This window comes from Mastigoproctus giganteus, chromosome 1, assembly GCF_048544385.1.
Source record: "Mastigoproctus giganteus isolate SK-2022 chromosome 1, ASM4854438v1, whole genome shotgun sequence".
NCBI classification, from domain to species: domain Eukaryota; kingdom Metazoa; phylum Arthropoda; class Arachnida; order Uropygi; family Thelyphonidae; genus Mastigoproctus; species Mastigoproctus giganteus.
The window spans coordinates 138,148,543-138,163,880 of NC_143575.1; the positions used below are offsets into that span (position 1 = coordinate 138,148,543).

At 38.2% G+C, this 15,338-nt stretch overlaps 1 protein-coding gene across 1 annotated transcript in view; it reads right to left on the reverse strand.

Moving 5' to 3' along the window:
• Positions 1–5,433: 5,433 nt before the first annotated feature.
• eEF1beta (elongation factor 1-beta) overlaps positions 5,434–15,338 on the reverse strand; it is a 124,605-nt gene continuing 114,700 nt past the window's right edge. Inside the window, exon 7 of the mRNA XM_090382291.1 lies at positions 5,434–5,587. Within this exon, the coding sequence (XP_090238417.1) occupies positions 5,501–5,587 (87 nt within the window). The 3' untranslated portion in view covers positions 5,434–5,500. The remainder of the gene's footprint in view (positions 5,588–15,338) is intronic.

Here is a 15,338-nt window from a genome sequence, read left to right on the forward strand (position 1 = left end):
GCTCGGTGATTGGACCCTTTGCTTGGAACATGGTTTTCGATGAATTTTTGAATTCTGAACTATCTGGTATAAGTAAAATAGCATTTGCGGATGATTTGGTACTTCTGGTAGAAGGTGATGCAAGATCACAATTGGAAGAAAGATCAGCTTATGTGCTGAATGAACTTGCAGGATGGACAAGAAAGTATAAACTTGAAGTATCAAGAGATAAAACGACTCAGATGTTATTAAAAGGGAGACTGAGTCAGAATCGTGCCCCTGTTGTGAGGCTTCTGAACGATTCAGTTCGTTATGTGAGAGAAGTGAAGTATCTTGGCCTGTTGCTGGAGGAACGACTGTTTTTTACAAAACATGTTACTTATTTGAAGGACAAAATTAGAACCCTGTACGCGAAACTCCGGAGGATTGTAAGGGTCGATTGGGGAATTAAAGGCCGTTCTGTACATTTATTATATGAATGCTTATTTGTCCCCATTGTAACTTACGCCTCTGGAGTTTGGGTACACAGAGTTCCTCTAGTAAGAATTCAAAAGTATTTAGTACAGGCACAAAGATTTGCCTTACTAGCTATTACTCGAGCATGTCGAACTGTCTCGACGGCGGCCTTGCAGGTAATCTCTGGGAAGGTTCCGGTCCAGTATGTAGTCCTGATGTCTGGTTTACTTTACTATACCAAAAGAAATATTAGAAAAGAGATTATGGGAATCTTTTCGTGCCCTGATGAGGCAAGAAATTATGGACGAGATGATGTAAAACAGGAGAAGGTAAGGATTAAGGAAGAAATAACCTTGATGTGGCAAGAAGACTGGGATCAATCAGACAAGGGACGACAAACATATATGTTTTTACATGGTGTCGATGTTGTGAATAAGAAAAAACCGTGGTTGCAATTCGGTTTGCATGCCACTTTTTTACTGACTGGACACGGACTTGCCATGAGGCTATACCAATTGGGGCTATGAGACCGCGAATGTTGTTATTGTGGAAGTCCAGAGACGGCAGAACATATTATGTTAGATTGTGTGATCTATGAAGATCTGAGAAATGTATTAAGACTGTCTATAGGCGGCCTGGAGAGGGATGCACTTCAGGTCCTGTTCATGGATAAACCGACGTTTCAGTATTTTAATAATTTTGTGCGAGATGTTTTTAGACGGAGATATTACCTAGATAGTAGAGGCCCGCCTCCTAGCGGCAGGGGCGGGAACTCTTCTCATTAGGATCTGTGGAGTTTCTAGGACTCAAAATAGATTTTTTCTAAGAAGAGGCTAAGTGGCCAAAAATTACGTGTTGCGTTGTGTTATAGTTAATTTATATTTTCTTTAATAAAATTGAATTGCAGACTCTGTCATAAATACCCTTTTAGACCTATCCATGGATGGGCTTCGGCCCAGGGAATGGAGGACTCAAAGGAGATACAAAATGGAATGTATGGTTGGGATTGTCTACTATTCCTGTAGGTAAATGAACAATCTGTGCAAGATCATTAGAAATTGCGAAAACCTCAGCAATTCTTGTTCCCAGACATTGTCATTTCAAATTATAGATAATCAAGATGTCACGTCACATCGCATCACTTCTCAACGATAGTAGCCATCATTAGGAACTACACAAAGAGAGGCATCAGAAATTGCAGTCAACTGGAATTGCTTCAACAGGAAATTTCAACCATAAAGGCTATTGCTTCAGAGAACCAATACCCCTCAACATTAGTAGACTGAATCAACAGAACTCACCCTCCCCCTGTGCAGAAGAAGAAAATCTAAAGGATCAGCTCATCATGCCATAGATCCAGGAATCAGCAACATTATAGGAAAAGCAATAAAAACCTACAATATACTTACATTAAATGCCGGAACCCAATCCCTAAAAAACAGAAGTTTTCAACATCAACCATCCAACCCCAGGTCCAATGTACTATCTCCAGTGCTCCTACAAGTCAACCTACATCAATGAATCATATAGAAGACTACAGAAAATACAGGAACACAACAAGTCCCCCAATGTGGTAGAGAATCCACAAATTCAAAAGTAGCCTACTCTTTCCTGCAGAGGCATATGGAACTTTGTTAAAACCTTAGTAGTTTCAACCTACTTGAGGAGAAAGTTTAAGAAGCCTACTTCATAAAATATTTCAGCTCAGCAATAAACAAGCAGTCACCTTCCATAGCACCTATCAGGGCTGTGCAAATGTGTGGTGCAATGGAAGTGCTGCACCAGGGCCCCAATCAAGGGAGCCAAAGTCTCAACAGATAAACGAGACCCCCTTAACCCCTTTTGCATCTGGGCCCCTAAGCACAGCCCTGGAATCCATTGTTTATTACTATTTAATGGGAATGCTAGAAGGCTTTTATAAATGACCAAAACGGTGGCTTTGAAAAAAAAAAAAAAAAAAAAAAAACTCTAGAAATCATTCATATCTGCTTGATCTGAATGATTTCTAAAGCGTTATAGTAATCAACACTATAACACTTGGCACCAGGGGCCTCCAGATATCTGCCTCCTTTTTTCTATCTCTAGAATAGACTTCCAACTTAAAAATAATATCCTTGGCTGCCTTTCTGCTGAAAGGCAGGAAAAGATCACAGAAAAAGATTCTAACAACCCTAAATAACTAAATCCACAGATTTAGTTTCCTACCTTAATGTTGTCACTAGCATACCCAAAGGTAAATATATCCCCTATAATATATCCTGGTGTTCAAAAAAACTTTCTCATAGCAGAAATTAATTACTTATGATATACTAATGGTCTTTGTAAAAATTGTAATTAATACTCGTAATAATGTCGAATGTTATCAAAATTACACAAAGAATTATTCTGTAACCCAAAATGTCCAAAGTTGAAACGAGCAACTATAACACCACCATTGGTAACTTCAACTTTAATTATTTAACATAATTAGATTATTATTATAATTTTTAAAATATTGCAGAAAACTGTACCCAAAAGAAATGTTCTAACCCCACAGACCTGAAGCTGGGAAGCAGTGACTTTCTGAAATGTAACCAGAATTGTTTCAATCATTCAAATTGTAGCATTTCAATAACGAATTACTTAAATCTACATGATTGATTAATTAATTATCCCACAATGATGAACGATCACTTAGATCCCCTCTCTCAATTAATCAGAACCATGAATGTTTTGTTTGATTTAAGAAAATGATGCCTGAGAATAATTTGGGATTTCTTTTAGCTAATTTATAGCTTTAATGCACTCTCCAACCTCTTCATAAAGGAATTTAGTACTAATAATAAACTGTGTACATAATGGTTTACTCTTCCTTCTTCTGCCTTCAAGCGGGTTCAGGGCTCCATTGACACCGTGCTTCTCTATCCTGTGCTTTCATTTCAATTCTGAATAATTTCCTCTTCTCATCCACTCCATCATACCAATTCTTCTCCCAACAGCTCTCTTCCCACACATCTTCCCCTCAACCATTTTCCTCAACGTGCTTTCCCTTCTCCTGCTTTCCTAATCAATACTCGTTACTCACTCTGTCCACCCATTTCACCCTTTCCATTCTCCTCAACACCCACACCATGAAAGCTTCTAGCCATCTGATCTCTTTTCCCAGTGTCCATGTCTCTGAGCCATATAGTCCAACAGTCTATATTAATGTTTTCTCCATTTGCTTTCTTAATTCCTTCTTGAAATTTCTTCTCAATAGTTCTGTTCTATTATTAATGTCTCTTTGCCCATTGCAATTCTTGTTTTTATTTCCTCCAGGCTTTTCCCATTTTCTGTCACTTTGCTTCCCAAGTATCTGTATCTGTTCCAATTTTATTCCATCTAATGTTACATCGATTCTTCTTCCTGGCCACTTTGAAATTAACATTATCTTAGTTTTCTTGCACCTCTAACAATGTCTATTCCTTCTGGTTCCTCTCCATCAATCTGAACTACAGCTGTCTGTCCCATGTAAAGTTCCCAAATTAGTTTTAAATCTTTTTTATCTAGGCCAATCTTTCCTAGGACATCCATCAGCTGCTATAGTAGATTTTTATCACAGAGAGAGAGAGAGAGAGAGAGAGAGAGAGAGAGAGAGAGAGAGAGAGAGAGAGAGAGAGAGAATTTCTATTTAAGCATGTGATGTCTTCAGATTACACAATTTTGGGTCTCTAACAAATCCAGGAAGGTAGAAATATTTTTTTATTTCCTGAGACATTGCAATAGCTAGTTAATCCAAATTTTTAAGTAATCTTGCAAAATAAATTTATCAAAATCAATCTCATACATACATGTTCACAGAGAGTTATTGATTGAGCAAATCCAATCTTTGCTAAAAGTTGGTAAGCAAACATTTCACTCCATATTTCCGCAAATACTGACCATATAAAAGAAGAGGTATATCATATGGAACTACTCTAGGAACTGTTCATATTCAAATGCTGAATAACACACATGGCAGTGAAAATTCCTAAAACTGTTTCGGATATTTCCCAGTTTCATTAGGGCTTGCTGGCCTATGACTGCTGGGATTAAGTAAATCACACTTCCCATCTTCCCAATTTTTTTTAGAGGGGTAAGCAGTAAGTAAGAAAAATGATTTTAATAAGGGCAAATGATAAAGATAATATATTTTTTCAACTGATAGTCACTGAGAGAGAGATTAAAGAGCAAACAAATTTTCATTCAATGACTAATTCAACACATTTTTCTCTACTTGGAGTATGCAATAAGAATATGTGAATACTGCTAGATCTGTGAAGGTTATTTGAAATGAGAACTACCATATGAAGGAAGCATCTCATTTAAAGACTAGAATGAGGCTGTTCACTTTTGGAACAAAATGTCTGAATAACATTGGTATTTTTGATTTTGTCAGTGTATGGTTAAAACTATTTTGTCTAAAATTAACAAAGAAACAGGTCCTTTAACTCTCTTTTTTGAATCCTGAATGTTTTTACTTACATTTCTAGTTTTATTCAAATGCATTTGAATTTTATGAACCTAAAAAAATGGATCTTATATACAAACCAAACAACATCAAAGAATAATGATTAATAAAACAGATGGGATGGATTATTTTTTTAATCTAGCAATAATCATTTTGGCTTGTTGATATTTAATAAGATTCTGTCAGGCAATGTAAACACCCCATTTTACAAAGAGTTTAAATTCAAGTTACCCTAAAGGGTAACTTGGATTTAAACTCCCCTCCCTTGTTCTGGTGTACATATTTTTGTGCATATCAACACTGCAAAAATATTTCCCCACTCGACCTGTTTTATAATAAACACAATCACACAACAAAAAAAAAGCTCTATTTAGAAGAGATAGTGTTAAAAGCTTCTTATATGCCTTTTGTTTAAAATCCTCTAAAAACTTTAAAATCCCACAAAACTGATTGCTGCTTAAAAAGATGTTTACTTACAGTACACAGCATGGAAAATTCTTATTTTGACATAATCAAAAAAAGTACAGGAATAAAAACTAGAATAAACTTCTTTTTAGGATTTATTATTTCAAAACAAGAACTACACTAAGGAAATAATTAAATTTTCTGGAAGGCAGCAACATCTACAGACTGCACATAATCTTCAAAATTTTGTATTTCTTCTTGTAACCAATCAATACTAACCTGAAATAATGAATACATAACATAAATTTATGTGCCTTTTAAACATACAACACATAAAGGAAAAACTATGTATCAAATATATGCTCACCTCTCATTCCTTAAAAGTTTTACTGTATTTCTTCATCTCCATCCACTATATCTCGGTTTTAAAATGTAATAAAATTATCTAGAATTTAATGGTTATTCACTGAAATGCACAATCAACACTTATTATATGAGTATTCACAACCCTTTTACATAAGTGGGCTATGCTCAACAGTGTTACACAGATGGTTTTCAGAGGTCCAGTAAATCCAGTTGTCAAAACATTAGAGTGCTATTGCTATTATACATACACTGGCTGGCCAAAAAAAATGTGAACCATAATTCAGTATCAAATTGGGCTGTCTCTGTTTTGAATAATGGCAAGTGTGTGGTGTGACATGGTTTCTATAAGGTGTTTTAGTGTATTCTGGTCTAATTCTAACCATTCTTCCACCAAAATATTGCACAGTTGAGACAAAGTTGAAGAAAGAGGACTTCATTACCAAATAGCTCTTTCCAGCACATCCCACATATTCTCAATAGGGTTGAGGTCATGGAATGGAGGGACCAGGGAAGATGGTGGAAAGTGTCACATTCTCCAAACCATTCTTGCACAATGTGATGTTGCATTGTCATCCATAAAGTGACCATCATTTGAGATAAAAGTGTTTTCTGCATCAGATGTACTGCAGGGTGCAGAAGATCTGATACAAAATTCAGGTACTTCCTCGATGACATTTGATCTTGGACCCAGTCAATGCCAACAAAACATTCCCTATACCACAATACTACCACCAGATGCAGCACGGCAAGCAGGGTCCATAGTATTGAGGGTCTCGCCACACTCTGCCTACTATAAGTGAAAAAGAATGTGTATTGTGATTTGTCTGACCATAACTTTCTTCCATTGTTCCCCCGCTAATCAAGGCATTCTTGGCACAACTAAGTGGATTTCTATGCTTTTCTCTGAAAAGTGGCTTCTGATCAGGGAGGCAACTGCCAATACCCAATTTCTTCAATTTCATGCTCATAGTATGGCTGAAATATGGCAGTTCTGGGTTTGGTTGAATTCAGATGTAATTTGTTACACACTGGATATCCTATTTTTTCCATACAGTCCTCCTTAGAGAACATCTTTGCTCTTGAAGTACTATTAAAATGCTAAGCATGAGTCAGATTTGTTATATTTCATGCTTCCTTTTGCACTTGTCAATTCTCCAACCAAGGACAACTGCACAGAAATTCTTTTTTTTTTTTTTTTTTATAATAGCATCTAATAGGTTCTCACAATGAAATGACAAGACCAATGCAGAACTATCCATTGCTTCATGTATTTCTTTATCTTTAATGATATCAAGCAGTACTAGAAAAAAATTGAAGTTTGTGCTACCTCAGCATTTATAAGAACGTCATTTTTATTATTATTAGCCATATGGTGCAAGGAAGCCTGAGGCTTATGCTGCACCAGCCAAAACAAAAAAAAAAAAAAAAAATCACATTACTGAGAGAGAGAGAGAGAGAGAGAGAGAGTCAGAAGCAGATGGGAATCACTAAGAAAAAGAAGAATGATGATATCCAGCTCAGGACCCTGGGTTTGCCAATCCCATGCTCACCAGATGTGAGCCGCTGGGATATAATGGGAACGTGTGCACTAATCACATACAGGAATAAAGGACTACTTCACTGGAGTTAAAAAACAAATCTTCTTCAACTGTCTTAGACTCTTCACAACCTTGACAGCAGAAATACCTCTAAACTACCTCGAAACACCACCACTTTGCTTATTGGAGGCTTGAAGTGGTGGAACCTATGTTTAGTCTCTAGAGCTAAGTTCCAGTCAACCCTTCCCTATCTCTTCCATCATGCAGTATGATTGATGACTTTTGAGGTTATGATGAACGTCGTGGCGAGATCCAATATTCCTTACATTTCGAGGGTACAGCTCTAAAACGGTGTGCGCAGGCCGGCTGCTAATTAGTACACCGGACCAAACCTATTGGTAACTCTCTAGGAGGCTTCTGGATCAACTAGTGTATAATCTTGCTACCGCTACTCTGCCAGATAGTGACTGGAGGGAGTCCGAGTAGTGTGTATGCGGGGAGCATTGTCGAGGCCACGTTATGTCAAGGATCTGGGTATATTCGTACAACATGTACGCCATATCCAAAAATTTCATTACTTCATACAGCATGTCCCACCCACTTTTTCTTAATATTGAATGCACTATGAATTGTCAAACTAATAGAGCAACCATATCTGCGAAAAGATCTAAACCTCACAAGGACTTCCTAATTCATTTCACAAATATACGTGGTCTCAATTCTAATCTCAACGATGTCCATTTCCACTTGCAGTCTGCCAAACCCCATGTACTTTTTCTGACAGAATCTCAGTTATCGGTTGATTCAACTACTGCTCATCTCAGATGCCCAAATTATTCGCTGTATGATTCCATTCGCCTCAAAGGTGGTACTTGTGCTTATGTCCATTATGATATTCCCTGTCAGAGACTTGGCAATTTGGAATCTCCTCTCTTTGATCTCTCTGGCTTAAAACCTCTCTACCTCATTGTGTCAAAATCATCTGTTGTCTCTACCGTTCTCCCAACTCCACTAATCACTTGGAGCACTTTGACTTCCTCTCTTTGCAACTTGACTTTCTCCAGTCCAACTTTCCTAACAGTGAGGTAATTTTCCTTGGTGATTTTAATGTTCCCAACTCCAGCTGGCTTCCGTTTTCTAGTCACACCGACCTAGCAGGTCGAGATGCTGAGGTTTTTGCAATTACTAATGATCTAGCACAGATTGTTCATTTACCTATGAGAATACCAGACAATCCTAATCATACAGCCAATACACTTGATCTTTTTCTCACAAACAACCCATCTAAGTACACGGTCGAAGTGAGAGGTCCTTTAGGCACTTCAGATCACAACTTGGTGATTGTCTCTTCTCCAACGGAACCTTTATCTCATGGCTATTCCCAACCACGTGTTGTTTGGCATTACAAGAATGCAAAATGGAATGACCTGAGAGACTTCTTTTCTTCTTTTCCTTGGTCGGATTACTGCTTCAAAACTTCTGATGTCAACGTCTGCTCAGATCGTGTCAGTGAAATTATTCTTGCAGGAATGGAATCCTTTATCCCTCACTCCACTTTAAAATCTCGTCCTTTATCTAAACCTTGGTTTTCCAATAAATGTGCTAAGGCTGTCCAAGAGAAGAATGTTGCATATCGTAATTGGCTTGTTTCTAATTCTTCAGTTTCATTTTCTGCCTACACCAAAGCTCGCAACAATTGTAAAGCAGTTATCAATCAGTCCAAACTAGAGTTTGAACAGGCTAAGAGTAGTTTTGTTTGTTTGTTTGGGGATTTTTTTGGCGCATGGGCGTCTATGGCCATAATGCGCCAGCTAAGAGTACAAAACTTGCTTCTTGCCCTAATGGTAGCCGAGCATTCTGATCTCTTGCCAAAGCTATTGGCCACAACTTTTGCCCATCTCTGCTCCCACCTCTGTCCAAACCAGATGGTTCTGTTATCACTTCAGCCAAGGATAAAGCTGACCTGCTAGCATCCCATTTTTCTTCCAGCTCATGAATTAATGATCTTGGTAAAACACCTCCCACCATTCCCGACACGCTCCATTCAATGCCTCCTGTGGTCTTCCGTCAAAAGGATATCAGAAGGATTTTGATGAATCTTGATGCTAAGAAAGCTCCAGGTCCTGATGGTATTTCTCAACTTGTTCTCAAAACCTGTGCTCCCGAACTTACTCCTATTCTTTGACACCTTTTTTCACTTTCTTATTCCAAAGGTGTTTTTCCTTCTGCTTGGAAATTTGCTCATATCCAGCCAGTTCCTAAAAAGGGTGACAAATCCATCCCATCCAATTATCGTCCCATTGGAATTACTTCTACTCTTTCTAAAGTAATGGAGAAATCAATTAACTGCCAACTACCTAGAAACCTTCCGTCTGATCAACGATCGCCAGTATGGATTCCGTCAGTGTCGATCCACTGGTGATATTCTGGCTTATGTTACCCATTTATGGACTAATTCAATGGAAAGGTTCGTTGAAATACAAATAGTTGCTCTTGACATTTCAAAGGCTTTTGATCGTGTTTGGCTTAAATGTCTTCTAAACAAACTTCCATCTTATGGTTTGCCAAATGTTTTCAGTAATTGGTCTTCCAGTTTTCTCTCTGATCGCTCACTGAGGGTGATTGTAGATGGCTCTCTGTCTTCTAACTGCTCCACTAATGCCGGTGTCCCCCAAGGTTCAGTTCTTTTTCCCACTCTTTTCCTCTTGTATATCAATGACCTTCTTCCATTGACTGGAAATCCTATCCATAGTTTTGCCGATGATAGCACATTGCATTCAACTTTTCATTTTGAGAAAACTTGTCCTGCTCAATCAGCTTGGGGATTTTTTCTTGGGGATTTCTTCTCGAAAATCTGCTACCAATTCCTTAAATGCCGATCTTCAGGTAATTCCCCAGTGGGGCCTAGACAACTTAGTTGATTTCAACCCTTCTAAAACTCAGTCTTGTCTTTTATCTCGCAAAAAGGATTCTTCCGCTCCTATGCTTATGTTTAGTAACACTCCGATTTCTAGGCAAAATGATATATCTCTTTTGGGGATTACCCTGACTTCTAATCTCTCTTGGCACAAGCACATTACAAATATTGCTTCCTCTGCATCTAAAAAACTTGGTTTTTTCTTTCGCTCTCGGCATTACTTTTCTTCCAAACAGCTGCTCGCTCTGTATAAATCGCAAATCCGCCCTGCCATGGAATATTGTTCCCACATCTGGAGTGGTGCCCCCAAAACCTCTCTCAGGCTTCTTGATTCCATTCAGAAGAGGGCAGTTAGGTTATTTAATGATTCATCTCTAACAGAGTCGCTCCACTCGCTTTCTCATAGATGCACTGTTTCTGCTGCATGCCTCTTCTACAGATACTTCCATGGGCACCGTTCTTCTGAATTGGCTTCTATAATTCCCGCTCTCTCTTTCAAAACAGTCCGAACACATGCCGCCACCAGCCAACATCCATTTACTGTCCAACTTTAAACCCACAGAACCAACTTTTCATCTTCCTCATTTATTCATTCAACTGCCGTTTTCTGGAACAACCTTCCTTCATACGTATTTCCAAAATTACAATCTACAGAAGTTCAAATCCAATGTGAACAAATATCTTCTTTCGTCTTCTCAACCTCCAACCCAAGCACGGTACTAAGTACTATAGGTTCTAATTCCTCTCGTGTTTGGGGTTCACATAAAAAAAAAACTAGAATTGTGGTTTCTGGTTTAGTCTACAATTGTAATCAAGGAGGAGTAATGAGCTCAGTATACAGATGTGAGACCTGTTGGAGTGAAAAGTTATGTTTGGATTTTCAAACTTTGGGATAAACTTAAAAGCAACAAGGAAACTGCTTTATTAAAGTCAGAAGAATGGAACATGAACAGACTCTCTGCACACATGCAGATAATAATGCCTAGAATTATCAGTTTGCTTGGTCTGTTTAGGATTGCTTTTACCAGAAGTTTGGAATTTCAAAGTTCCTTTTCTTGAGTTCATCAATTTGCCTTCTTTCAAACCTTTGGGATCATACATGTTCTTTGAGTGGACCATGGTTCAAGAATGTGCCTGCTAAATATGATTAATGATTTATTGTAAACACTCCCCTGGCCTGGTGGTTGTGCCGGGGTATGAACAAGATTATGAATGAACGAATACGAATCTGTACCACTAAATATCGATTACGGTCGTACTTTTCAATTTGGTAATCGAATAGCATTCATATGGGTTTTTCTCATTTCTAGCCTCTTCTTTAAAGACGTTGCCACTGTTCTACCAGGCTTGTTACACATTTAACCAAAGTCTTAAAATCCATTTTTTTTCTCCAGAAACATATTTTAATACACACATTTGGGCATTTTTTCACTGTTGGCAAATGTAACTTGGAAGAAACAAAATTCAAAATTCATCTCAGTGACTGAATTTGTTTTCAGAGATACTGCAGACATAAATAATAAATAATCATCTCCTACCAGTGAGTGGTTCTATTCACTTGCTGCAGATCAAAGATTGCAATAGTGTTTATCTTTTATTAGTTGCTGTAGATGCTAATTTTAAATTCCTGTTTTAGAATAACCAAACACTTTCCTTTTATTTTTTTTTCATGACCAACTTTCTTCTTAAAAAAAAAAAAAATAAATAAAATAAAAAAAGGTACAGATCAAATGCCAACCTGATGTAACTTCAATAGATACCCTTATTTTCAAATTTAAGTTTCTTTTGTGCATTCCATACACAAAGTGACTGCTGCTAGATTAAAGAAACCACACGTTTTCAGGTTACTCAAAAGAAGATGCTAATGCTGTACCCTGTAGCATAACACTGAGTGGACAGAAATCATGGGATACCTACCTAGTAACAGGTAGGCCCACCTTTTGCCTGGATAAGGGCAGTCCACATGGTGAGGCACTGAGTTCCCTAGTTCATGAAAGTGTTCCAAGTATTTCCATCCATAATTGCTGTACATAATTTCATCACATTCCTGGGAGGAGGATCAAAAGCTGAAACAGACCTTTCCAAAGCATCCCAAGATGCTCTACAGGGTTCATGTCTGGTTAACAGGGAGGCCATTCCACAATGGTAAAATCTGTGGAATGCTCTTCAAACCATGTCCTTGTTCCCACGGCTCTGTGGGGGAGGTGCATTGTCCTGCTGGAAGATCCATTGCCCTGTGGGTGCACAATTACCATGAAGGGATGCATTGGTATTGTTATTTCTGGTGCAAGGGCTACTACGGCCATATTGCACCTATCAACGGTATCGAGGTCAGACATGGTGATTACAGAATCATGTCAGAGGCGATCATATAGCTGTATCCCTTTTAGGAAGCAGAAAAATTCTGGAAGATTAGCACCATTGCCTATAATATCATGAAGTGTTAAAGGTTCTTGAAGATTTCATAGAATACTGAATGAGGCTTATTGGGCATCAGTGTATAGCGTACAGTCAATGAGAATGTGTTTGATTATGAGAAGAGAGTTGCAGTGTGTACACTTTGGAGGATTGTCTCCTGTGAGTAGATAAAGATGGGTGAGGTGACTGTGACCGATTGGCACGCTGGATAGAAGGACTTCTTCCTTTCTGTCTACACGGAAACTGGAAGCCCATAACTGTGGTTCAGATTTTATCTGAACGAGCTTGTTCTACAGTTCAGCTTGTCATAGAAGTGTCCACTGTTTCTTGCATACACGTCTTATATAGGATCTGTAGTCAATATATGGAATGTAGTAATCTGTCGATGTTTTGTTGGATGATTGTTTTGCTGCATAATCCGCTTTTCATTCCCTAATATACTTCCAGTGTGGCCTGGGATCCAACAAAAGATGACTACTTGCTAGTTCATGAATATGCATCAGCTGAGTTTTTATTGTTGTTATTACAGGATGTGTTGGCAAGGAAGAATTTTGCAAGGCTAAGAGTGCACTATGTGAGTCTGTATATATTGCACTTCTTTGGAGGGAGAGATGGAGAATATTTTCTAAGGCAAGCTTAATGGCACATAATTCTGCTGTATAACTGCTGCATTCAGTGGGCAGGGAAACAGAGATGGTGTTATAGGGAAAAACAGCTGCAGCCCCGACTCCACTTTCAGACTTTGATCCATCAGTGTATACTTTTGTAAAACATGGATAATTTTGTGTATGAGCAGTATGGCGTTTCTGTATATTGATAATTGCAAGTGAATGTTTTTCCCAGTTTAGGAAATATCTGTGACGGAATGCTTTAACAGAAGACCATGGAGGATCTGCACTGTATGAATCTTGGAGGACTTTGTCAAGATGTATATTCCAGGTTTGTGATAATTGCCTGCAATCTGATGCCAGTAGGTTGAACCGCTCTAGGTTTATTTCTATAGTGCATTGAGAACTGTGGATCATTAAGCATTGGCCTAATGGGGGTGAGTAGTTAGATTTTGAATTTTGGCCGCATAGTTCAGGAGTAACATCTTTCTCCTGAGTTTGAGGGGAGGTTCATGGGCTTCAATATAAAGACTTTGTACTGGCGATGTTCTATAAGCACCTACAGCAATCCTGAGGGCAGAATGTTGGATAGGGGCAAGCTGTGCTAGCACACTTTCCCTAGCAGAATCATACACCGGGGCACCATAATCAAGGTGAGATCTGATTAGGACTCTATACAAGTGAAGTAAGGTGTAACGATCTACACCCCATGATGTAGAAGGGATAACTCTTGGCAAGTTCGTTTTTTTCTGGCAAACAGTCCGTAGATGTTTGATGTATCCTGAAAAGTTCAATTTATTATCAAAAATCACACCAAGAAGAAAAACGCTGTTCACAACAGTGACAGGTTGATTTCTTAAGTGTATTTCTGGATCTGGGTGCACCTTTCATTTGTTACAAAAATGAATTATACTTGATTTCTGATAAGACAGTTGGTAACCATTCTGTGCCATCCATAGTTCGATATTATTAATTGATGTTTGCAGTTGCCTCTCAATAAAGTTCATGTTTTGCGAACTGCAAAAGACAGTCAGGTCATCAGCATAACAGCATGAATTCACTGTATTGGGAATAATTTTGGTCATCTGATTTATTCTTATTGCAAACAAGGTTGTACTAAGAACAGAAACCTGAAGGACTCCTTCTTCTTGTATATAAATGTTTTGAAAGGACTTGCCGATAGAAAACTTGAAAGGTCCTTTGCTGTAGGAAATTCTGTATGAAGTAAGGTAAGTGACCTCTCAGATCCAGGGAATGAAGATCTCTCAGGATACTAAAATGCCAAGAGGTGTCAAAGGCTTTCTCTATATTGAGACATGCCATGACAAGATGTTTATTTTGGATAAATGCATTCCTGATATTTGCTTCTGCTTTGATCATGAGATCCAGGGATGATTGGTTTTTTCTGAAACCAAATTGATTATCAGATATATTTTGGGTATCTGAGGTACCAAGTTAGTCGACGGTGTATTATATTTTCTAGGGTTTTACTTAAGCAGCTGGTGAGAGAAATGGGTCTATAATTATTAGGAATAGGGAGATCTTTCCTGGTTTGGGTATTGCCAGTACAAATTGCCAGTAAAAAGAGTGAAGCCAGGAACTGGGGAATGAATGTTCCATGAATATGCGATTATAGTAGGTCAGTAGCGAAGATAGTGATATTATCTAGGTGCTGTAGCATCATGTAGTATATTCGGTCAGGGCCAGCAGTGCTGTTCTTTGCAGTGGATAGAACCTCTTGAAGTTCTAGCATAGTGAGTGGTTGATTGTACGGTAGAAAGGATTTGGTTCTGAAATTCAGATGGGATTTTTCAGCTGAAGTCTTAATCTTCTGAAATGATGGTTTGTATGCTGTTGATTCAGATAACTATGAAAATACTGTGCCTAGGGCATCTGCAATCTGCAGGAGTGGACAGCTCCAGCCCATTCAAGGTGATAAGTGGGGAGGACAATGGGGGGGGGGATTTTCCATTTAATTGCCCGATTTTTCTCCATATAATTCTTACGTCAGTATTTTTATTAATTTCAGTTGCGAATCGAATCCAGGTCTTTTTTTGCTTTCTTCCTAATATGGCAGGGCTTAGCTGTAAGTTTGTTGTAGTTTATAAGGTTAGCAGTGGTAGGATATTTGTGGAATAAATTCCACACAGTTTTTTTTTCTTTTTTTGCATCTTACAGTCCTC